Source organism: Scleropages formosus, chromosome 9, assembly GCF_900964775.1.
Source record: "Scleropages formosus chromosome 9, fSclFor1.1, whole genome shotgun sequence".
Classification (NCBI taxonomy): Eukaryota; Metazoa; Chordata; class Actinopteri; order Osteoglossiformes; family Osteoglossidae; genus Scleropages; species Scleropages formosus.
This window is the reverse complement of record NC_041814.1, coordinates 31,952,098-31,976,595: the sequence shown is the minus strand read 5'-3', so window position 1 is coordinate 31,976,595 and position 24,498 is coordinate 31,952,098. Positions and strand designations below refer to the sequence as shown.

The following is a 24,498-nucleotide window of genomic DNA, read 5'->3' as shown; positions in this document are numbered from 1 at the left end:
TCGTGTAAACCCAAACCCAGGGTAGAGGGGCTCAGTGAAGGTGGTCTGGACCCTGTGAAGGAGGGTCATGGTGTCCTTTGAGACGCTGTAGAAGGACAGAGTTCCTGCGCTGTGGTCCAGGTATACTCCTATGGTGGAGGAAATGGGACCACATAGTGTAATGTTCTTTTTATTGTGAGAGAAAGAGAAGCTCGAGGGGGAGCAGTACAAACTCCAGGACTTGTCGTTGTGTCCAAGGCCACAGTCATCAGCCATTCCTTTCCTGCTGATCCCTTTACATGTCGCCGCTACATGAACCCCTCGGCTTCCACCAAACTGAACCTCCCAGTAGCAGCACCCTGTCAGAGCCTCTCTACACAGAACTTGGTACCAATGGTCAAATCTTTCGGGGCGGTCAGGCCAAAGCTGAGAGTCTCCGCTCCAGGTCACCGCTGTGTTGCCCTCCGATAGGCTCAGGTGGGCATGGGCAGTGTTGGGGTCCAGTGTGAGCTCACAGGCATCTGATGGAATGAGGTCAATAAGAAGCGAGTTTATGATCTGACCACCACTGAATACAAGCCACATTAAATGAGGTACAGTTTTAATTTATTTCAGTAAAAGAAAATGAAACCTTAAAAAAATAAAATTATGAAAAATAAAAGTTTAACAATCTTTTGCATTGTCTGCCTTTCATAATCAAGACACCTAAACTATGACAAAAATTACACGCTTAAGGGATCATGATGTTCCCATTCAAAGGTTAAACTACCAAAAAAAGTACAGTTGTGTACCATGTGGGACACCACAGTAAGTGGATCCAAGTGCAATGTATTGAGAGCTCTGGTGAAAATGCAAACACAGAACTCTGGGTGGGAAAACAAAACTAGAAAGACGACTGCAGGCTTCTGCAAGACAGGGCTGATCACCACTGTGGAGCGATGACTTGATGTTTCCACTTTACACCAGCGCTCATCGCATCGCTTTCCCAGCTACAAGTGTGGACTACTGATGAATGGGGAGCCCCCCTGGGTGGCTCTCTATGGGCACATAGTTGGGGGGGTGTACATATTTCTTCTCATTTTCTACATTAATAATAGATGACTGTGTGTATGTCATCAGTAGAAGTTGGCTCACGGTGTAAAAACTGTACTCTGGTCCTGGGTTCTGATGCACGCTGGAGAGAGTTTTCATTCACTACAAGGGAGAAAACAAGAGAGAGGAGCTCAGCATCACAGGGTGGTGAGTGAATGCTATTTATAACCTCAGCATTTAACAAATTACAGGAAAACATGGCATTTTTTTGTGTATTTACAAGCTGTTGGAATTCCAGAATATAGAACCCTGGTTCCTACAGTCTATGGTATGGTTAAATTTCCAGGCGACACATAAGAAATTGGCAGGATGGCTAAGTGTAGATGCTCAGGCGTGTCAATAATTCCCCAGCATGCCCAGGGCCAATGGCGACTCCAGAGGGCTTGTTGCCTGGAGGTATGGGGAGCAGGTCTGTGCCCAGTGCTTGGATGACTGATACTTTCAGGATTGTCTGTGATTCCAAGGTAAACACACCAATGCAGTGTGGATGTCAGTAACCAATGGCAACGAAGGGTGAAATGCAGTGTAGTTTTGCACAGTGCAGGTGGTCCCCGATTTACGATGGGGTTACATTCTGCAAAACCTATCACAAGTTGGAAACATTGTAAGTTGAACCATCGTAAATCGGGGACCACCTGAACACATAATTCTTAGTCCAGCAGGCAGGGCAGCAGGTCTTCCATTCTTCGGTGTGGAGACGCGGTGGGCTTGGCCGGGTCCCGCTCTCTGGCGGGTCTGGTGTTCAAGTCCTGTCTGGGATGTTTTGTGATGGACTGGCGTCCCATCCTGGGTGTGTCCCCTCCAGCTTTACACCCTGTGCTGCTGGGTTAGGCTCTGGCTCGCTGCAACCCTGATTGGGGCAAGTGGTTTCAGCCAACGTGTGTGTGTGTGTGTGTGTTCACTCTGGCACGCGCACTTGGTAACGTGATTCTGCTGAAGCCAAAGACTCATTTTTTCTTCCAGGTATCACACCAAAAATTTCTCAGAAATTAATAATCCCTCCTACAGACGCTGCCAACAAACACAGTTCAATCAGGCCAAACGGGCTGCATGTGACTTGTTCTCTTTCTACTTCAATACAAATAAACTTTAAACAATAGAATGTTCACACCAACCTTTTTGAAAGAACATTTGAATTTTTTTGTCAGCAGTGTCCCCCAGTTCTTCTTTCAGTTCAGACACAGCTTTCCTTACATCCTCAAAGGAGCAGTGTGGACTGACAGTGATGCTGGACAAGTCTCCGGGTCCAGGAGGAGCACAGAGACACTGGCACTTCTGCACACAGACATCAGTGAAACGAACATTTGAAACTGTACAGAGACAAAGAGCGAAAGGTGGAGTTTCAGGAGAAGCTCCACTTGTGGTAGAGGTCTTACCTGGAGGAAATGGATGTGATCTCCTGAGTGTAAGATCTGCTCCAGCTCAGAGCGTCTCCTCTTCAGCTCAGCAATCTCCTGCTCCGCTTGTTTCTGCAGACCTTCAGCCCGATGTATGGCAGCCTTCTCCTGAGCTCCGATCAGGTCTCTCACCTCCGAGCGTCTTCTCTCGACGGAGCGCATCATCTCGCCGAAGATGCTCTCGGTGTCCTCCAGCGCTGCCTGTGCAGAGCGCCGTTGGAGACACACAGAGGGACACTCGGACTCTGGTCTCCTGACTGAGCCCTCGAATGGCTCTTCTCCTCTGCTCCGTACTCACTGCGAGAGAGTCCACGGCCTGTCTCAGATCCTCCATCTCCTCCTCTCTCTGCTGGATCTTCTGCTGAAATTCCTTCTTCATCAGTTCTACTTGATCCTGTAATTTGAGATACAATTAATTAAACAGTGTGGTTTTTAGTCAGTGTCATAAGCATCATACATTGTTGAGCTTCTTAAACTTCTCAACTCACAATGCTAGATTCTTCACCTCGCCTAAGGGCTGCTTATATTACAAGAACGTGCACTTCTGAGTAAATGTAATCTGACATTGTCTATGTAAAACCGACCCTGCGCAACTACAGTACTTGTCCAGGCCATGGTGACGTCCCGTCCGGATACCGCGACTCTCTCCTGCGTGGCCTTCCTGCTACTGCCATCAAAGCTCTACAGCTGATACAGAAGGCTGCTGCTGCACGAGTTGTGTTTGATTTGCCAAAACGTTCCCATGTATCTCCTCTACTCGTTTCTCTGCGCTGGTTTCCTACAGCTGCACGAATCAAATTCCGCACCCTGGTCATTGTCTACAAATACATCAGTAGAACCGCTCACAGATATTATCAACCGCTACACCCCAACCAGACCCCTTCACTCATCGACTTCTGCTCGCTTTGCGGTCCTGCGCACGAAAGGTAAAGCACATAGGTTCTCGGTTCTGGCTCCGCTGCGGTGGAATGACCTCCCCCTCTCACTCAGAACTGCTGAAACTCATCTTTTCCGGACTCACTTCGCCCAAGATCTCTCCGGCTCACGTATTTTGTAAATGTTCACGCACCGTAACTTCATGACGATCCCCAGATAAGCCTTTACACAGCTACTCCTGTCTTGTATGTGGATGTTTCTGTATCTTTATAAAAGAAAAAAATTGTATGAAGGTGATCAGGAATCGTCTGCCCTGAATTTTATGCACCGACTCGTGTGATGAACATCGGTGCATCAGGTAGAAAGTAGCAAACTAAGTTTACTTAAGAATCACGTCCGCAACTATGTCTCTCTTACTCCTAATGTAATGAACAAGTTGCATTTTCTCCGAAATGTACGTCGCTTTGGAGAGAAGTGTCTGCTAAACGAATAAATGTAAATGTCAATCTGTACCTCAAAATTGGCACAATAAGCGCTGAACTCCCACTTAGGAGAAAAACGTCGCAACAACAGACACTTGACACCAACCCTAAACACACCTCTCTTGCCTTAGCTTTATACTCAGCACCAAGTGTCTCTCCTTTCAAAAGAATTCTGTCTGTGTTATCAGTTCAGGTTTTACACGGCATGGTGTCTGTTCTGTCCAAAATGTAAACCCCCCCGCATCGCGCCCAGTGATTCCGGGATAGGCTTCGGATCCCTGCAACACGAGCAGGACAAATGGTTATTGGAAAAGGATGGATGGATGGATGGATGGATGGATGGATGGGTGGATGGGTGGATAGGTAAGTGGGTGAAAGTGGAAAAAAAGAAGCTAACATGACCTCTGCAGGGCGCTAACTTAAACATGATGTGTTTGGACACGTCCACATTTACTGTTTTTCACTAAACCTGATGGGGGGGGGGGGTGTGGTGGCGCAGCGGTGCAGTGCGTTGGACCGGGTCCTGCTCCCCGGTGAGTCTGGGGTTCAAGTCCCACTTGGGGTGCCTTGCGGTGGACTGGCGTCCCATCCTGAGTGTGTCCCCTTCCCCTCCGGCCTTACGTCCTGTGTTGCCGGGTTAGGCTCCGGCTCCCCGCGACCCCGTATGGGATGAGCGGTTCAGACAGCGTGCGTGCGTGCGTGCGTGTGCGTGCTAAACCTGATAGATTGAAAAGGATAAATGTGAAAGAAGCCCCACATCTGTCATAGGTTTCCTCTTTGGAGGCAACAGGGGGGCTTCCAATGAGACAGTAAGCAGCGCTGCGATTCAGTACATCTACCTGTAAGCCTAAGGTTGCGGATTCGAACCCGACTCCTCAGGTTGAGCCTCTGCTGAACCCCACCGAGTAACTGTGTCCACAACGAAGGATCACAAGATCGTTCACCTGTTTCTCAGTCCTTCCTGCAGCAGCTGACACTGTATCGTGTGTCCTGTGTTCGTCCATCACGCACGCACGACAGATACGCTGGCGGTCGGTACGACAGTAGATCTCCAGCAGTTTCTCGTGGAGGGAACAGATCTTGTCCTGCAGTTGTCCCGTGGCATCGATCAGCTTGTGCTTCTTAAAAGTTGGAGACTCGTAGTGGGGCTGGAGGTGAGTCTCGCAGTACGAGGCGAGACACACCAGACAGGACTTGACAGCTTTCTTCTTTCTCCCGATACACACATCACACTCCGCATCTCCAGGTCCAGCGTAGCAGCGATCAGGAGGAGCAGCTTGGACTTCTGCCTTCTTCACTTTCTCCAGCACTTCAGCCAACATGGTGTTTCTTCCCAGAACAGGTCTTGGTGTGAAGGTCTGTCTGCACTGAGGACATCTGTAGACTCCAGCATTGTCCGCTTGGACCCAATAGTCTTCAATACAGTCCCTGCAGTAACTGTGTCCACAGGGAATAGTCACTGGGTCCTTCAGGAGATCCAGGCAGACTGGACAGATGAAGTGATCGTGAGCCACGCAGATACTGGCTTCTGCCATCAGACTGAGTTTAGTTTCGTTTCTGGGAACCTGGTCATGTGCCTGAGAGAAGGAGGGACTTCCTACTTTTGGGGCTGAAGTCAGAATAAGTGGGAAGTTGTCACACAGATACTCCTACTGTATATAATTCCCACAGTACTGTAGGAAACAACATTTTTTACCCCAGCACAGTCACATCTTATTCAGATATAATTTTGCATGCATGACAGCTACATTTGTTTTCCACTCAGAGTGATGAGATCTTTAACCCAGCAGCTGTGGTTCAGGATGATCATTTTTTAGACGTTCTGTCCATGAACTTCACTCAGCAGCCTGAGCCACTGTGCCTCTTGAGGGCTTTTGATGGTTATAAAAAACAGACAAATGTTTGTAACCGACTTCATGCTGGTCTTTATTCCAACTGAAATCTTTCTTAATTCGGCATCACCGCACTAACAAAGGAAATCTACAAAATGACAAAAAATGTTGTCTTTTTTTCCCTTTAGGTTGTAGTTTTGTAATGTTATTTCTACTCTTTGCTTAATTATTACAATAGCAAGTATCAGTTTTCACTTAGTGTCTAGGATTAAAATGTGTTGGACTGGAATACGTTGGACAGACAGGATTGGACTGGATTGGACAAACAGACAAAAAAAGCATAAACTGTTGACGTTTCGAAGCGTTCAAGACACTCGCAATGCACTAAACTTCTCAAGATTTTAAAGGGATTAACAGTTTATGAAAAAATAATTTGTGTGTATGTATGTATGAATTTATAGATGTCATTAACATTATTCTTTGATTTGTACCCATCTGTGGCCATTTCCACTAGAACACAAATTGAAAGTGTTTTGCTCATAGGTACTAATTCGTATCCAGCAGGATGGAGGGAATTTAAGCCACAAATTCTTATTGTACAGATTGTCTGCATCTCTGTCTCTCTGTCTCTCAGTGAAAAGCACCTTTGTTTCCGCTTTGGACGCTTAATGAATACATGTAGATGTAAATGTCACTGTGCTTCATTAGATCACTGTCCGGACCCCCCCTGCGGTGCACTAACAATAACGTTGAACCACACGGAATGAAACTGTTTGGAGAAAAAAAAAATGAGTTCAAGTATGAAATTTCTGCTTAATGTGATTTCTGTCATGGCACAGAGCAAAGCTTAGCGTCAGTTCCTTTAAAAACATAAAACCCAGGGTAGAGGGGCTCAGTGAAGCTGGTCTGGACCCTGTGGAGGAGGGTCATGGTGTCCTTTGAGACGCTGTAGAAGGACAGAGCTCCTGCGCTGTGGTCCAGGTACACTCCTATGGTGGAGGAACTGGGACCGTACACTTCTGTTCTCTCATTATTGTGCCAGAAGGAGTAAGAGGAGACAGAACAAACCAAACTCCAGGACTTGTCGTTGCCTCCCAGGCCACAGTTGCAAGTTCTTCCTCTCCGGCCGATCCCTTTGTATGCCACTGCTATGTAGACCCCAGACGTCCCGCTCCACTCCACCTCCCAGTAGCAGCGTCCCGTCAGACCCTCTCTGCACAGGACCTGGGGCCAGTCGAACCTGTGCGGATGGTCGGGATAAGGCTGCGGTTTGCCCCTCCTTCTCACCTCTCTGTTCCCCTCAGACAAAGACAGCTCTCTCTGCGCTGTGTTGGGGTCCAGGGAGAGCTGACAGCTGTCTGATGAAAGAGAACAGGAGATGATGGAGGGACACTTGTGCAGTTTGGAGGAATGAAATGAATTCTGCGCATTTTCCGTGAGATCAAAGCCCCTTGTTGCCTTTTTCCCTCTATGTAATACGGCACAAATGACACGAGTCTACAAATGTAAGCTGACTGCTACCCCTGCGGCTGTAACGCGGTACTGTAAGATATAATGTAGTCATGTTAGTGCACCTGAGCTGACCTGCTGGCACCAGACCACAGGTGAGTTGTCTGGATAATAAAAAACACAATTCACTTGATCCTGGATGTGGTTTGCAGGTCAAAGTTCAGTGTAAGAAGGCAGTCCCCTATCTGCACTGGACATCGGCCCACGAGAAGGCAAAGCTCAGTAGAGTACAGCAGCAGTTCTTAGTCCTCGTCTCCCTCCATATTTCTGTACTCAGTGACCTCATATTTAATCTGCTCTTTTTGGCCGAGTTTTTTTCGGAACTTTCGTTTGATCAGAATCACATCTGAAAGAATGCAGCTCAGTGACAAGTAATGAGGTTCATTAAACACAATTGTTTTTTTGTTGTTGATGAAAAAAATCACAGGCGCATAGCTTAACTATGTTGCGTATCTTTACGTAGAACTACGTGCGGGTGGTGAGCCCCGACCCACTCGGCCAAATATTGGGTCGGTCGCTGCTGCATCCGCGTCCGTGGGCTCGTGCTGCACGGCGATGTCGGGTGCGCGAGAAGTCGCTGGTTGAGGCTCCGAGGCTGCCTGAGTGAGACGATTTTGCACCCTCCCGCGCCGCCTTCTCCCATGCACGCTGCTCACGCTTTCGCTGAGCTGGTGTCTCGGGCTGGCGTCTTTCGAATCCCAGAGGCCTCGGTTTGCTCCCCAAGTGCAGCTCGTCGTCGCGGTAGTACTTTGCGTCGTGTGCCTTGGGCATCTTTGAAATGTTCAATTCGATGATCTGCCTTCGGGCCCCCTACCTCGGTCTATCTCGTTGGATGCGGTGTCCCTTCCTCTGTCCAACGGTGTATGCACTGTCTCTCTGTGTCTTTTCATTTGCGAGCAGTAGCGGCGAGAAGGATTGCATTTTTTCGTGACAGTCAATACCCAAGTTACCCCCCCAGTGAGGAGAAACACGTAGTTCTACGTCAAAACCTGCTGTAACAAAACTATAATAAATGTTGGCGTTATCTGTAATGTGATTTGTGCAAAAAGCTTTATAAATGAACGCTGAACATAAAAAAATGTACTTGTGTCGTTGCACAACTCACCATAGCCTGAGAATATCGAAGTGTCCATTGCACATAATCACTGATTTAGGAGATGAATTATTATATCTGTATTATATCTATATCAGTTAGTTTAGTATGATCTGAATTATGCCATTCATTCATTCACTGAAGGACTCAGCTACTCACAGCCATGGGCTTGTGTGGATAGACTCACATAGCAAAAACTCTGCTCTCCTCTTGGGTTCTGCTGCATGTAGGACACCTTCTTTATTCACTGTAAAGATGAGAATAAGAGCTGTCCAAACAATGTGCGTCATGGTGCTGTGCATGTGTCCATGTTGGGGTTCCTGTGAAGACTGACTTACATGGGCTGTGCTTCGCCGTGTGAACAACATGGACGTCCTTCACTACATAAACAGCCACGAAAAGAAAAGGTGAGTCACCTAGACACGTATTCTTAGCAGTATTGTAGAGGATCTTCCCTTAAATTCAAGTGCAAGTTTTCAAATCTTACTGTTTTTGTGTGATAAAACTAACATGACACTTGGATGAAGTTCTGACCTTTTTGCAAGATTTTCTCAATTTTCTTCTTGCAGGATAACTCAACTTGTTTTTTCAGTTCCAAGACAGGCTTCCTCACATCTCCAAAAGAACAATGAGGATTGATGGTGAAAGCAGGTAACTTCCCCGGTCCAGGAGGGACACAGACACACTGGTAAACCTACAGACAGAAATGCCCGCTAAGGTAAGATCACTGCATTTTGTGCTTCTTAAACAACAAGATCCACTTTCATGAGTGTGAATTCTGGTTGGTTGCAGAATCAGCCATGTTACCTTGAGAAAGTGGACATCATCTTCTGTGTGTAAAACCTTCTGCAGCTCAGAGTGTCTCCTCTTCAGCTCAGCAATCTCCTGCTCCGCTTGTTTCTGCAGACCTTCAGCCCGATGTATGGCAGCCTTCTCCTGAGCTCTGATGAGGTCTCTCACCTCCGAGCGTCTTCTCTCGATGGAGCGGATCATCTCGCTGAAGATGCTCTCGGTGTCCTCCAGCGCTGCCTGTGCAGAGCGCTGTTGGAGACACACAGAGAGACACTTGGACTCTGGTCTCCTCACTGTGGGACCGGCGGAGAGTCCTGACTGAGCCCTCGAATGGCTCTTCTCCTCTGCTCCGTACTCACTGCGAGAGAGTCCACGGCCTGTCTCAGCTCCTGCACGTCCCTCTCCCTCTCCCGCATTAACAGCTGGAACTCCCTCTGTATCATCCATAGCTCTTTCTGCAAAGATGAACATACACATGAGCAGATGTTGCCAGTGACGAGTATGTTTTTACTTGGCTGCTCACCTGAAGGATTCTCATCATCATCCAGTGATTCTCACTCACTTTCAAGATTCTTACAATAGGACTTTGTGCCAATTAACCCAATTGATCCCTCTTGAAAGGAGAGCAGGAGAAGGTTGGTCTTTGGTTGATTCTTGAAATTTTCATCATTTGAGTTTTGTGTTCTGCTTGAAGTTACACTTTTTCTCTTTAGAATATTTGACTCGAGCGATCGTTTCTCGGGGCAGTGCCCTGGTACCTGTATAGTGCCCGCCTATTGCTCCCTCACATCTTGCTCCCCATAATTCTTGTAACTCTTACTCCCTGTCACCATCGCCTTGTTTTTTCATATCACAGAGCTAATAATATATCTGCATCATTGGAAAGAGTCCTTTGACCTTTGAGACACAGACAGAACAAGGAGTGTGTTGTATTGCATTGAGCTAAATGTTGCAGACATCTTTCCTAAAACTGAAAATGACGAGAACCTCCTTAAAATACATTCCTGTCGTCATACCGTTTTTATTAAATCTGAATGAAAAACATTTTTAAAGTCACAGCTTAGTTTTTTGCTGCTTTCATTCACTACTGCATTTCCAGATGTTTTTCTCCAAAGAAAAAGTACCAAAGTGCCTGAACTCGGGGCACAAATGCTCCATTATCACAAAGCAGATTGTCTGTTTGTTGCTGTCTTGTGCTGCACACACAGCTCAATGGAAAAGTGAAAAAGTTATTTTTTACCTGTTTCTTATTCTTTTCTGCAGCAGCTGAGACCGTGTTGTGTCCTCTGTGTTCATCCACTGTACACAGGTAGCAAACACACTGTCGATCGGTGCGGCAATAGAGCTCCAGCACTTTGTCGTGGAGGGAACAGATCTTGTCCTGCAGATGTCCTGTGGAATCCGTCAGTTTGTGCTTCCTAAGAGGTGCCGACTCATAGTGGGGCTGCAGATGCGTTCTACAATAAGAGGCGAGGCACACCAGACAGGACTTGACCGCTTTCTTCTTTCTCCCAATACACACATCACACTCCACATCTCCAGGTCCAGAGGAAAAAGGAGCAGGAGGAGCAGCTTGGAGTCCTGACTTCTTCACTTTCTCCACCACTTCAGCCAACATAGTGTTTCTACCCAGAACAGGTCTTGGTGTGAAGGTATGTCTGCACTGAGGACATCTGTAGACACCAACCTGATCCTCCTGATCCCAGCAGCCCTTAATACAGTCCATACAGTAACTGTGTCCGCAGGGAATAGTCACTGGAACCTTCAGTAGATCCAAACAGATTGAGCAGCTGAACTGGTCCTGACCCACTGAGATACTGGCTTCTGCCATTTTACTAGGAAGGAACACACACACAGAGTGTAGATTCTTTTCTCTGAAACTGATCATATGAGGTGGAAGAAGGAGGGACTTCCCGGTTCTTGAGCTCCACATAGGTGTGGTGCTGGACTGAGGGCAAAGCGACAGACTGAACATGGAACAGAGTTTAACAAACACAGGAAGGTTTTTGGTTCTGTTGTTTTTTTGCCTTTTGCCTGAAGGGGCTCTTCTGTTCATTTTGGTTTTCTAATAAACCTCTTTTTGTGGTCCTGCTCAGGTGGTTGTTTCAACTTCACAACTAGCCACAATTTCTTAATGCAAAACTCAGAGTACAGTTGAGTTTGATGTTTTAAGTTAGAGGGTGAACAAGCATGTAGCTCCCCTACAGGGAAGAAGGTCAGGAGTCTGAACATTTCCGACAGAAGTTTCATGTTGATTCCAAGGCTTGCTGTGTTGGTAAGGCACAACCGTTGAGGACAAACCTGCGAAGAAAGAATACTCAATGTCCACATTTCCAAATGCAGGTGGTTGAGGAGCAGATGATACATGAAAATTGCAGAGGCCTCAAGACTTTTGCCCCTTTCTAAGTTCAGGGATTTGGGGTGTCCCCACGGGTGGGCAGGATTAAAGCATCATTTTGGAAACCCAAAACTTTCAATGGCAAAGTGCCACACCCACACCCTCGAGCCGACACGGAACACCTGGATTGCAGCGCAGACTGGGGCATAAAAGGCTGCGTCAGACCAACAGCTGATGCGGAACCTTGTTCAGCCTTGTTGATTGCGACCTCCTAGCTCCTAGCTCTTGTTCCCTAACGCCTTCCCCGATCCCATCCCTTGTTCCCACGATCCTGTACCTCTTTATGATCATCGAACTCTTGCCTGTGTACCGACCTTGCCTTTTGGATTCTCCCTGTAACGACGTTTGCACCTCGAAGACTAATTGCCTGTTCTTTGACCACCTCTCTTGGATTTCCCTGAATACACCACGTATACTGCTCTGCACTTGGGTCTGCCGCTTCCTTCCGGAACCAGACATGACACAAAGAGTCAAAATCAGTGGTCATCAAACCATTCAACAAATTAATTCTTAACTCCTTAAAAAACCTGAACCAGAAGAAATCAAGTTGGAAAAACAAAGATTCATAAAAACACATCATGTCAGGCTTGAAGGAAATTTCTGGAGAAAAATTGCTGAATTCTGCTCTTTAATCTTTTTTACACTACAAAAAATATTTTATTTTAGCATCATGCATGAATTCATTCCAAGATAACCTAAATGAAGGACACGCATTGCTGCTCATGTGTTGAAACTTGCTGTTGTTGCTAATCTGGCCTTGATCAGTTCATTCGGTTTAATAGTAGATTTCTTTGCATTTGTTAAATCACTAGTATATTTGGGTTTTGACTAGGGGGTGCGGTGGTGCAGTGGGTTGGACCGGGTCCTGCTCTCCAGTGGGTCTGGGGTTCGAGTCCTGCTTGGGGTGCCTTGCGGTGGACTGGTGTCCTGTCCTGGGTGTGTCCCCTCCAGTCTTCTGCCCAGTGTTGCTGGGTTAGGCTCTGGTTCCCTGCAACCCTGTATGGGATAAGCGGTTCAGAAAGTGTGTGTGTGTGTATATATATATATATATATATTTGGGTTTTGGTGATGATGAAATGTTTGCAAGCAGAGTGAGAAGCTCAACTATAGGGGCTCAGGGAGTGTGATCTGCACTCTGAACAGGAGGGTTGTTGCAGGATTTCAAATTTTGAGTCACACTTGTACAATGGAAGGAGGCTATTGAGAGGTGAAAATGTATGTTGGTGAAGGTCGAACACCGGATCAGCAGCATCACCCTGGATGAGCACTAGTTTGGTACAATGATGAATTTCAAATGATTCCAAACCTCATCTGGAACTTTTCACTTTTAAAAAACACTCCTGTAGCTTCTCATTCAAGAGAGCATAGTTCTAGTTTAGAATCGTACCTTAAAAATCTCTTAAGTGAACAATACGGAGATACAGAAATCTCAGCTTCCTGAAACCCAAATGCAGGGTAGAGGGGCTCAGTGAAGGTGGTCTGGACCCTGTGGTGGAGGGTCATGGTGTCCTCAGAGATGCTGTAGAAGGACAGAGTTCCTGTGCTGTGGTCCAGGTACACTCCTATGGTGGAGGAACATGGACCAGATACTGGAGTTTTCTTATCATTGTGTGTGAAATGATAATCATAGGGAGAGCAGAACAAACTCCAGGACTTGTTGTTGTGTCCAAGGCAGCTGTCTTTACCATGTCCTTTCCTGCTGGTCCCTTTATAGGACACACCTATATGAACCCACTTTCCCCTCCATTTAACCTCCCAGTAACAGCGCCCTGTTAGACCTTCTTCACACAGAACTTGTTCCCACCCGTCAAATCTCTCTGCATGATCAGGATGCGACTGGGGATGCCTCATCAATGCACCGCCCTCAGACAGAGAGAAATACACACTCACTGTATTGGGGTCCAGTGTGAGCTGGCAAGCACCTGATAGACAAGAAAAAAAGTTTAGATACTTCAAGCAATATTTAATGAAACATACTGAAGCATTTTTTTAAATTTGATCTCTAATTTTCTCATCTATTAAAAGGAAAATCTCATTTATTTCTGGCTGTCAGTGTGTTTTCCAATTTTTAAACCCCAGATGTATATTGGTGTTACACCCCCGACCACACCTCAGTTACACACACCTGGCAGGGCAGGGTTTTAGAGCAGCCCAACCACTGCCCTCGGGTTGTGGAATCTTCCTGATACAGCTGTCCACTCTTCTCTTCTCTTCTCTTCTCTTCTCTTCTCTTCTCTTCTCTTCTCTTCTCTTCTGCCCTGTTTTCTTGCTCCACAACTTGAATACTCCGATTCTGATCGTTGCACCCCACCTCGACTATGACTTCTGTTTCACCTGCTGAATGACTGCTGCACCTCGGTTCCTGAAGCTTTGCCCATCCCTCACCATGAGTCTTGTCTTTCCCCACAATCATAAATAAAACTCCACCACAACTGGGTCCAATGCCTTGCCTCCTGTCTCATGGTTGTGACAGTTGGAGTAAATCATTACAAACATTTTAATAATGACTATCACGCAGTTTACATTTGTGCAGCACGGTATCGTGCGTTTGCTGCAAGTTAAATGAATGCATTACAGCAACTTAGTTTAAGGAATGTGATGGAAGAAATTAACACATCAGAGAGGTCCGAAAAACAGTCATATTGTCCCGTAAAACATAAATGTATTTCTTTAAGTCTTTTTTGCCAGAGTGTTTCAGAATAAACATACTAACATTGTAAATACTCTGCTCTGGTCCGGGGCTCTGATATGTGGAGGACATATTCTTTATGTACTGAAAAGAGAGAAAGTGATGCAGTACAGTACAGTGTGTCAGTTTAGGGCAGTAGATGATCTTGCATCATGGTGTGCTCACAACAACCTTGCGCTCAGTGCCATCGCAGCGGACAGTGAAAAACCTCTTCCTTTCCCCCATTTCTGGCCCCTTATTAGCCAGGGAATAACTGCAAAGACTGATAATCTTAGGGCTTTTGATTTTGGGATCTGCTGTGTATGGGACCTACAAGGAGCTGGAAGGAATGGAGCACAGCAGTCTTGCTGGGCTTTAGGGAGGGATCAGGCCCTGAAGTTATTGGGGTGCAGATCCCGTGAGTCTCATGAAAGCCATAGACAGAGTGTTGACCTTGATATGGACAGCAAGAGGAAGCCAATAGAGGCAGACAAAGGGCAGATACATGGGAACCCTTTGCCACGTCAAACACCACTCTGGGTCACCTGGAGAGGCCTGATGACAAAAGCCAGAAGACAAGATAAGAAGGAGTTGCAGCAGTCCAAGCAGGGTATCACCATGGTCTGAACCAACACCTTTGTACAAAATGTTGTACGATATGGATACATCCTTTGGATGTTACACTGGAGGTATTTGCATGATTGGGTTATGGCTTTGATATTTTGGGAGAAACAGAGACATGCATTGATTTGTACTCCCATTTAAAGTAAGGGACCAATGAAACAGATGAAAGACCGATGAAGCAGATGAAATGAGCAAAGTCATCAGTTTGATGAAGAGCGCTCAGTAAACAGATATGAAATGAAGGATGCTGGTCTTGGAGAAGCTGGCTGGTAGATTGTAATGAGTCATGCAAGCAGAGATGTCCAAGAGGCAGGCCCAATACAACAGGGCACATCTGAAGCTACTGAGAGGAAGATCATCATCATAGCATCAGCACAGCAGTGACAGAAGGACCTGTGAAGGGCTAAGACCAAGCAAGAGAAATGGTGAGAAAGTAGAGAAGAGTAGAGAGATCTGTGGAACAGCAGTTGGGAGAGACGATACAGGGAATCACACAAACCCACCTGGAAGGATTGATTACATAGATCAGAGTTAAACCATTCAGTGCCGATCCTTTGATTTCAAGCTGTTCAAGCGAGAAAAACAGGACTTGGGGGATGACAGTGTCAAATGCTCTACATGTCCAGAAGAATGAGGACTGAGGAATGGGAGACAGCATCAGCCAACTGTAGAGCTTCCCAAGCTGCATGGAGGGCAAGAAGGCAAGAGGGAAAGTGGGCAGTCTCACTAGAGGGGATGATCTTGGGTTCAGAAAGGTAATTATGTAGGATTTCATTCTGGGCAAAGAATGCAGATAACAGGTTGTGGGCGACACGCGTGGGCTAGAAACTGAACATTTGTGTGAAGGAACGCAGTGGAAAATCGGTTTTATACCCTCTACTGCTAAGAATAGAGGTGGTCTCAGAGCACCTGAGTGGTGCAAGAGGACGTGGTCCTTGCTCAGTCTGTTTGCATGTTCTCCCCGTGTCTGTGTAGGTTTCCTCAAGAGAAGTTCCTCTGGGTGCTCTTGTTTTCTTCCCACAGTCCTGTTCAGCGGGGTTGTTGACTCTAAAATCACTTATAGTGTGTGAGTAACACAATAACTTATCCTCAGTACCAAGCAGAGAGATACTTCTGAACTGGTTGAACCTTTTTGAATTGTCCTCGTTAGGGCTTCTTCATAATACCTCCACTACCGTGCAAAGTCCAGTGTTTAAAGTCTACCGGTGACAGGCACAGGACACTAATACGTTAATAATAATGATTATTGCAGCACAAGTACGTATGTGCTTATCACAAGAGTCACACCAATCAGGAATGAGCCCAGCATGGCAGCAGAATGACCTCCACGCACCATGCCTGCGTCACTCTATTCAAGACCTCCTTAAAACCACAGAAAGACGAGCTACTCGTTGGATCTCGAAATTGAAATCTTCAAAAGAGCCACAATATCTTCAAAAAGAGCTGCCCACACGAGAGAAGCATGTTCCCGAGTTCACGTCTAAGTCCTCGTCCCAGTTTCTGTGTCAGTGCTGGTCACGTTCCTTGTCATCATCACGTTCTTTATTGTCCCATTTCAAGATCACGTCTCTTCACCAGAAGTACCATGTACCATCAGCAATACAAGTGCAGTGAGGGGTTCACTGCACACTTCACCATGAAGTCTTTCTTTACAACAGTAATGAAAATGAAAGTATAACTGACCCCTCCAATGACCCCTCATCACCTGCAGTCCTTTATTAAATGTACACTTTACATTTCATAGTATTTGTTTTAATGGAGCTGGTCGTCATTCAGCGGAGACAGACTCACATGCACTGGATGTACGTTGTATCAGCAGAGACCGATTCACACTCACTGGATGTTTCTATGTGAAGAATACAGACTTGTTTCACTGTGTAGAGAGAGACATGTAACAGTGAAAAATGGTTCCCTGTTGAAAACTGGTCACAGTAACTGTGTTTTTTTTTTTTTTTTACATTACATACAGATTAGACCCTTCAAAATGTGTTTCAATACCAACCTGTTTGAGAGACCATTTCAATTTTTTCACTGGCAGCATTGCCAAGTTGCTCCTTCAGTTCATATGCAACTTTACTGACATACGCAAAAGAGAAGTGTGGATTTACAGTGATGTTGTGTAATTCTCCAGATGCAGGAAGATCACAGAGACCGAAAATTCTACAGTGAATAAATCATCCGTAACAAAAATTTGAGTGAAACCTTTCAAAGCAATATCAAATGAAATAGAAATTTCAAACCAAAGACATTATGTAATATGTTGTTTGGTAAGAAATCAAGAGGTCTTACCTGAAGAAAATAGATGTGATCTTCAGTATGAGAAAGCTGTTCCAGTTCATCGTCTCTCCTCTTCAGCTCATCAATCTCCTGTTCCAGGCGCTCCAGGAGACCTTCAGCCCGACTCCCTTCTGACTTCTCCTGAGCTCTGATCAGGTCTCTCACCTCCGAGCGTCTTCTCTCGATGGAGTGGATCATCTCGCTGAAGATGCTCTCGGTGTCCTCCAGCGCTGCCCGTGCAGAGTGCTGTTGGAGACACACAGAGAGACACTTGGACTCTGGTCTCCTCACTGTGGGACCGGAGGAGAGTCCTGACTGAGCCCTCGAATGGCTCTTCTCCTCTGCTCTGTACTCACTGTGAGAGAGTCCACGGCCTGTCTCAGCTCAGGCAGAACCTTCTTCCTCTCCTGGATTCGCTGCTGGAATTCCCTCTCCATTAACACGCTCTTCTCCTTTAGAAGAAAAAGAAAATCTCAGTGTTTTTTAAAATTATTACATAAGACGAAACAGACAAAATTAACTACTCTTCATTAGCGCATAGGTTGTTCCCCTAGGCCATACCCTTCCCAGTCTACCAGGTAGTACATCCTGCCATCTCAGAATTTTGAGTCCAGGAGAAACTTGAAGGAGAGTGCCAGGGAGCCATTGACATTGATAGGTGAAGGAGGAGAAACAACAGACTAGCCTTGTATAACTGATGTTCGGTATGTTCATGCATGAACACATGAAATATGGGACACATTTGGGAACGAGAGGGCAGCTGCATTTGATATTTGTTAGGATTCATCTTTTTAAGATCATGAAACACTCAATATATTTGGAATCCAACCTCTTAGACTGCAAATACAAGTTAATGTCCACAGTGGACAGCCACACAATGTGCCCTAGTTCATAAGAGACCTTGTGATGCCTTCTATTTGCCTGGGGCTTCTGGCACCTTACAGCTTCCTGCAGGCAGATGTCCACACATTTCCGGGTGGACTCAATGCTCGAGTACCTCTCATCAACCACAAGAAATTCATTGGATGTACCAACTCCAGTCCAGTTTGTTTTGGGCACATTGGGTACTGTGCCAGGCTATTTCATGTTAGACTTCTTCTGGAAGCAGGGAGTGTTGGGAAGCAATCCAAACCTCTCTAAACCAGTGAACTGTAACATTTATTCATTTACCAGATGCTTTTCTCCACAGCAATGTACATCTGAGAGTAAAACACAATGAGTGTATTACATTTACCGAAGGAGAAAACTGACATTTTCCTTCGCAGTAATAGACAATGTTGCCTTGCTTGTAGTAATTTATTTATTTATAGAGCAGGGTAATTTTTACTGGTGTTACTTAGGGTAACTGTCGCTGACAGAAGATTCCGCTGTTTTCATGGACCCAGCTGAGTAGAAGCACCTGCAAAAGGTGGTGTCTGCGCATGGGGTCCTGCTTGGCTTCCAAAATCAGACCCTGTGGCAGATCGTGGAAACCCAGTAGGGTCTGGTGCAAGCGCCAAGGCAGTGCTGGCTGCAGTGGAAGCCCCAGTCGCTGCCTCCGCAGCGCTCCCTGCGTCATCAGAAGCTGCCCCGATTGTGCCGACAACAGACCCCCGGCTGGCCGCACCTAAAAGATATGATGGCTTGCCTGATAAATGCCGGGGATTCCTCCTCCAATATGTACTAGTGTTCGCTAGCCAGCCTCACAGATATCAGTCTGACGCCAGCCGAATAACATATGTTATATCTTTGTTAACTGGACCTGTGCTGGACTAGGCAATGCCTATTTGGCACAAACACGAGTCCATCATGTTTGAGCATTTCCAGAAGTAATTCCGGGCAGTGTTTGACCACCCACTCTCGGCTCGTACCACCAGCAACCGCCCGATGACGATCCGGCAGGGCTTTAGATCGCTTCATAGAAACTGCGGTTGTCACTGACAACCTCGCGCGGGACTGACTGTTGCGCCTCTGGCTACCCCCCCTTGGAAACCCCTGCTAACCTGGAGGCCCCAGATCCAATGCAACTGGGAAAAGGATGCCTGACTCCTGAAGAAAGGCAGTGAGGGCTCCGGGGCCACCTGTGCCTGTACTGCGGAGGGTCCAGGCACTTCAGAACGGACTGCTCTGCCAGACTGCCCTCCAGGAACTCCCACAAGAGAGCAGAGGTGAGTGCCCTATACCACTCCGATACACATCTGACGGTGCCGATAGAGGTGTCCTGGGGGCCCACCTGGGTACAGGTGTGCGCTTTGATAAAATCAGGGGGAGCCAGCTGTTTTATGGATGGGACTTTTGCCCAACGGCAGGGCATCCCGTTGTGAGAGTGCGATGTCACTCTGTGGATCACTGGACGGGCAGCCATTGGGCTTTGGAATGGTGAAGAGACAGACCGTGTCATTGTGAGTATGAGTACGGGTATGCCATATGGAGTACCTCACATTTTTTCTGATCAGGTCTCCTGACACGTCGTTAATACTGGGGTTCATGTGGCTAGCAAAACACGCCCCGGTTTTCTCATGGAGCACTGGTGAGTTAGTGGCGTGGGGACCGCAATGCCCAAACACCTGCTTAGCCCTTCCCTGCCGGGCCACGTCCGTAGAGAGTCCTGACACTGTTCAGTTTTTCGGTATCCCTGCGGAATTTCAGGACCTCACTGAGGTCTTTAAGAGCAAAGCAGCCATGCTACCCCTGGACAGGCCTTGGGATTGTGCGATTGATCTGTTCCCGTTTGCCTCTCCCCCTTAGGATAGAATATATCCGTTATTGTTACCCAAGCAACCGGGGGTGCAGTGGCGCAGTGGGTTGGACCACAGTCCTGCTTTCCGGTGGGTCTGGGGTTCGAGTCCCGCTTGGGGTGCCTTGCGATGGACTGGCGTCCCGTCCTGGGTATGTCCCCTCCCCCTCCGGCCTTACGCCCTGTGTCACCGGGTAGGCTCCGGTTCCCCGCCACCCCGTATGGGACAAGCGGTTCTGAAAATGTGTGTGTGTGTGTGTGTGTGTGTGTGTGTGTGTTACCCAAGCAATGGACGTTGCAGAAGTACGTAATCGAGGCCTTGGCCTCCAGGATCATTCGGCTGTCCACTTCCACAGCAGCCTGAGGGTTCTTTTTTATTGCGACAAAAGATGGAAGGCTGCGTCCCTGTATCAACTATCGTGGTAGAAACACACACACACTTTCGGAACCGCTTGTCCCATATGGGGGTCGCGGGAGACCGGAGCCTACTTGGTAACACAGGGCGTAAGGCCGGAGGGGGAGGGGACACACCCAGGGCAGGACGCCAGTCCGCCGCAAGGCACCCCAAGCGGGACTCGAACCCCAGACCCACTAGAGAGCAGGACCCAGTCCAACTCACTGCACCACCGCGCCCCCGGTAGAAATGCAGTCACCGTGAAATACCTGCATCCCCTGCCTCTCATCACCACTGCACTGGAAGAGGTCTACGGAACTCGGGTACTCACTAACCTGGACCTGTGCAGCTCATACAACCTTATCCAGATCCAGGAAGGCAATGAGTGGTAAACCGCATTTAGCACTTCCCCTTGGTCACTACGAGTATATGGTCATACCTTTCGCACTGGTACGAATGAAGAAGACCAAGGCAAATGCCTTGTCACAAGTCTATGAAAAAGATCTGGGCTCGAGATTACCCAAACCCATCTTACCTGAACGGTTGGTGGTGGCCCCGATCAGATGGCAATTTCAACAGGACCTCCGGGCAGCCCAAGAAGGGGATCCCAAGTCAGCGAACAAACCGGCAGGTAAGGACTACGCTTCTGTCAGTCTCCTACCCTCTCTCCTTCAGCTGGCGCATAACTCTTCAGTGGCAGGACACCTGGGCCACCAGTTCTACCCTGGGCAGAATATGCCCATAAATCGCTCCCACACACCTCTACTGGACTCTCCCCATTTCAATGTGTCCTAGGTTATCGGCCTCCCCTATTCCTCTGGCGCCCAGAGCACACCAACGTTCCAGCCATTGATGCTTGCTACCGGAACAGTGAAGAAACGTGGCGAGCGGTGACAGCTTGTCTGCGCTGAAGTGTGCACTGGTACAAATAGCAGACTTATTGCCACCGTCACCTTGTCTCCTTCCCTTCTGGTCAGTGGGTCTGGTTGTCCACCAGAGACCTGAAATTGCAACTCCCGTCCCAGAAGCTCAGCCCACGTTATCTTAAACCCCTACAAAGTTGTCCGTCAGGTCAACTCAGTCACGTACCATTTACACCTGCCACTGACATTTAAAGTGTCTCATCTCCACGTTCCTCGTGTCTCGGTGCCTCCCCCACCGGTGCAGGTGGATGCAGCCTCGGCGTATACGATTCGGGAGCAACTAGACTCCCAACGCCATTGTGGCCACATGCAGCGTTTGGTGGCTTGGGAGGGGTATAGCTCGGAGGAGTGCTCTTGGGTACAGGTGAAGGATATCCTGGACCCGACTCTAATCTGGACTTTTCACAGGGACCATCTGGATTGTCTGGCACCCCGGCCCAAGGGGCACCCACCTCGGACCAGGAAGGCGGCTGGAGCTGCCCGTTGGATGGGGGTACTGTTGCCCACGTCCGCAAACCAAGCGGCTGCACCTGTTGCTAATGAACATGGCCAGACATAAAGGTAGTGCCATCACGACACAGGGTTGCAGAATTTTAAATCTCCTACCTGCTCGGCATGTGACTACTGAGTCAGCCCAACATTCCCTGCTCATTGTTCCTGATTCTGCTGGCTTCTAACCTCTGCTTGTTCAGCCATTTACTGAGTTTGCATCACCCCTGAAAACTACATCCACGCCTCGGAACAACCACACCTGTTCCTGACCTCCGTTCTCTGTTTGCTCCTGTGTTTCGGCACGGAAATAAACACACCCGCACTTGGGTCTAAACCCTACCTTCTGTCTCCTGTCCTCATCACTGACAGTAACTGCCTTGCGCAGGGGTATTACAGCAGGAAGTGGCAACTGAACCTGTGTCTGCTGGGTTTAAAGGAATCAGATTTGACCACTAACCTAACCTGCACCTACGAATGGACCCTACATACTTTGGTTGATCAGCTACATTCCTGGTTTGTATAAAATACCTTCCAGTAAAAAGTTCCCATTTTTACCTGTTTCTCAGTACTTCCTGCAGCAGCTGAGACTGTCATGTCCTTTGTGTTCATCCATTAAACACTGGTAACAGATACACTGCTGATCTGTGCGGCAGTAGACCTCCAGCCATTTCTCACGGAGGGAACAGATCTTGTCCTGCAGTTGTCCTGTAGTATCTATCAACTTGTTCTTCTTAAAAGCTGGAGACTCATAGTGGGGCTGGAGGTGAGTCTCGCAGTACGAGGCGAGACACACCAGACAGGACTTGACAGCTTTCTTCTTTCTCCCGATACACACATCACACTCCTCATCTCCAGGTCCAGCGTAGCAGCGATCAGGAGGAGCAGCTTGGACTTCTGCCTTCTTCACTTTCTCCAGCACTTCAGCCAACATGGTGTTTCTTCCCAGAACAGGTCTTGGTGTGAAGGTCTGTCTGCACTGAGGACATCTGTAGACTCCAGCATTGTCTGCTTGGACCCAATAGTCTTCAATACAGTCCCTGCAGTAACTGTGTCCACAGGGAATAGTCACTGGGTCCTTCAGTAGATCCAAGCAGACTGGACAGGTGAAGTGGTCCTGAGCCTCTGAGCTACTGGCTTCTGCCATCTTACTGAGTTTAGTTTTTTTTGATGCCATGTGTTGAAGAAACTTCCTCGTTCCTCTGTAGGAAGTTTAGTGTTGGACTGAGGCCAGTTTAGAGGGACAGGCTGAAGAAGACTTAAAGGGGCTATGAAAGAAAAGTCTTGTTTCTTCATAAGGAGACCACCGGAGCAGGGCGAGTAGGATGCAAAGTTATGGACCAGTATCAGAAAACTTTCAATGTTTCAAAGAATGAGGCCTTTTGCAAAAATGATCTTGTGTCCCTCTCACTGCAGGGTAGTTAAATATTAGAAAAATAAAATGTGTTTACTGGGTGACAGAACAAGTACGATTCAGTGCTTTTCTGGATGTGTCACAAAAGTGTTCTATTCTTCAGTCCAGTCTGAGTGGTACATTATCTGTCACTGGCCTAAAAAACACTTTTGTGACACATCCATGAAAACAAATACAATAAATACAACACAGAAAAATAAAGCAAAATAAAACAAACCCTTTAAGTCTTTTTTTTTTTTTTTTTACTGACAAGAGGATTATATCCCTGTGACTACTGAGTCAGCCCAACATCTCATTTAATTGGTCATTTTCTCTTCTTTTTATTGGATTCCAGGTCAACAAGGGACTTTACATGAGAACAGAGAAAGCTGATCATGAGCACATTGAGTCGTTACTCTTCAAGGGCACTGAAGTTACCGCAGTACTTCTGGACACACATTCCAGCCCATTGCTCGTTGGTGATGTGATTATAAATTTTGAAACAGTGAAGAAAAACATGAGCCAAATGACGTGATTGAAAGTAAATGTTGCAGACACACTAGAACCTGCATTTCTCTAAGTCAGCACTATTTCTTTCTTTTTCTGTTCCATGTCTTATACAAGAGGAATGTGGTTTATTGCATCTTATTAAAAAGAGTTCAGAGTCTAAAGCTGCTGTAAATCACTCAGAGAATTTTTATTGTTTCAGGTGACCTCTGTAAAGAAGTTCACACACCAGCAGATTTAAATCACACAGTTGTGTAGAACATGTGATGAAGAAAGAACCGAATTCATAGAATTCCCTGCCACACCTACATAAAGTGGGTAGTTTTAAAAGAAACAAAAGAAAATATAAGGATTTTTATTTACGAGACAAATTAATCTTTCAGTGAATCATCCCAAATAAATCCAAGAAAATTGCACTTTGTGGGTAAAGAGTACAGTGAATCTTCAACCAAACACCTCATACCTTCTGCTGGCGGTATCTCTGATGAGCCCAACACACCATGTTCATTATTACCACAGTGCAAGACATGCGACAGGTACAGAAGCTGCTGCAATTCAGTTTTTTTTCAGCAATATGGTACATTTTTCAGTCTTTGTCAATAAGCAGTGGAGGCATTTTGCTCTTCCTATGTCTCTGTCTCCAGCTCATGTCTTAGTGTGGGGTCAACGTGCTACCTCCGGGGCTTTTCTTATCCACCGTGAGTCACAGCAAAGCGCCATGTGAGTGAGGCAAGGAGCGTCATACAATATTTACCACAGTCCACCCCACCTCACCTGTGCCATGAGCTACACACGGAGCACACATCTAGAGCATCCTTCCCGAAGAGGCGAACAAACACTTTAAACAACCTCCCTTCAGTCTTTTCGGAAGGACGGAGCCGTTGACACACAGGAGGGTATCGCAGTGATGTGGATCAGAGCACCATCGACCTACACAATGTGTTCATTTACATCGCAAGAGTTTTCTATAGATTTAAGTATGAATATCACTTTCCTTTATGTTTCAGTTAACCATTCTCACAAATCACAACAATTAATTATAATCAGTTCCTTACAA

The 24,498-nt window shown here is 46.9% G+C and overlaps 2 protein-coding genes and 1 pseudogene across 2 annotated transcripts; all 3 read right to left on the bottom strand.

Annotated features, from left to right (window-relative positions):
• Window positions 1-31: 31 nt before the first annotated feature.
• LOC108922750 (E3 ubiquitin/ISG15 ligase TRIM25-like) lies at window positions 32-5,376 on the bottom strand. The gene is made up of 6 exons (XM_029254528.1): window positions 4,771-5,376; window positions 2,767-2,862; window positions 2,448-2,669; window positions 2,187-2,346; window positions 371-500; window positions 32-128 (listed from the first exon to the last, which is right to left on the bottom strand). Exons 1-6 carry the CDS (start codon window positions 5,359-5,361, stop codon window positions 32-34), a joined length of 1,296 nt encoding a protein of 431 aa, XP_029110361.1. The 5' UTR covers window positions 5,362-5,376.
• A 1,110-nt stretch (window positions 5,377-6,486) lies between these two features.
• On the bottom strand, window positions 6,487-10,904 carry LOC108922751 (tripartite motif-containing protein 16-like). Its single transcript, XM_029254527.1, has 6 exons — window positions 10,293-10,904; window positions 9,412-9,507; window positions 9,068-9,301; window positions 8,795-8,954; window positions 8,448-8,507; window positions 6,487-7,016 (listed from the first exon to the last, which is right to left on the bottom strand). Exons 1-6 carry the CDS (start codon window positions 10,881-10,883, stop codon window positions 6,487-6,489), a joined length of 1,671 nt encoding a protein of 556 aa, XP_029110360.1. The 5' UTR covers window positions 10,884-10,904.
• Window positions 10,905-16,884: 5,980 nt separating this feature from the next.
• LOC108922764 (E3 ubiquitin/ISG15 ligase TRIM25-like) lies at window positions 16,885-22,688 on the bottom strand (annotated as a pseudogene).
• Between the last annotated feature and the right edge of the window lie 1,810 nt (window positions 22,689-24,498).

Coding starts and splice junctions, on each gene's coding strand:
- LOC108922750 (XM_029254528.1), bottom strand. CDS start 5,361: ATGGCAGAAGCCAGTATCTGCGTGGCTCACGATCACTTCATCTGTCCA. Junction 2,863..4,770: donor CAGGAAGGACTGAGAAACAG/GTGAACGATCTT, acceptor CTCAAATTACAG/GATCAAGTAGAACTGATGAA. Junction 2,347..2,447: donor ATCACATCCATTTCCTCCAG/GTAAGACCTCTA, acceptor GTCTGTGTGCAG/AAGTGCCAGTGTCTCTGTGC.
- LOC108922751 (XM_029254527.1), bottom strand. CDS start 10,883: ATGGCAGAAGCCAGTATCTCAGTGGGTCAGGACCAGTTCAGCTGCTCA. Junction 8,955..9,067: donor ATGATGTCCACTTTCTCAAG/GTAACATGGCTG, acceptor TTCTGTCTGTAG/GTTTACCAGTGTGTCTGTGT. Junction 8,508..8,794: donor TGAGAAAATCTTGCAAAAAG/GTCAGAACTTCA, acceptor TCATCTTTACAG/TGAATAAAGAAGGTGTCCTA.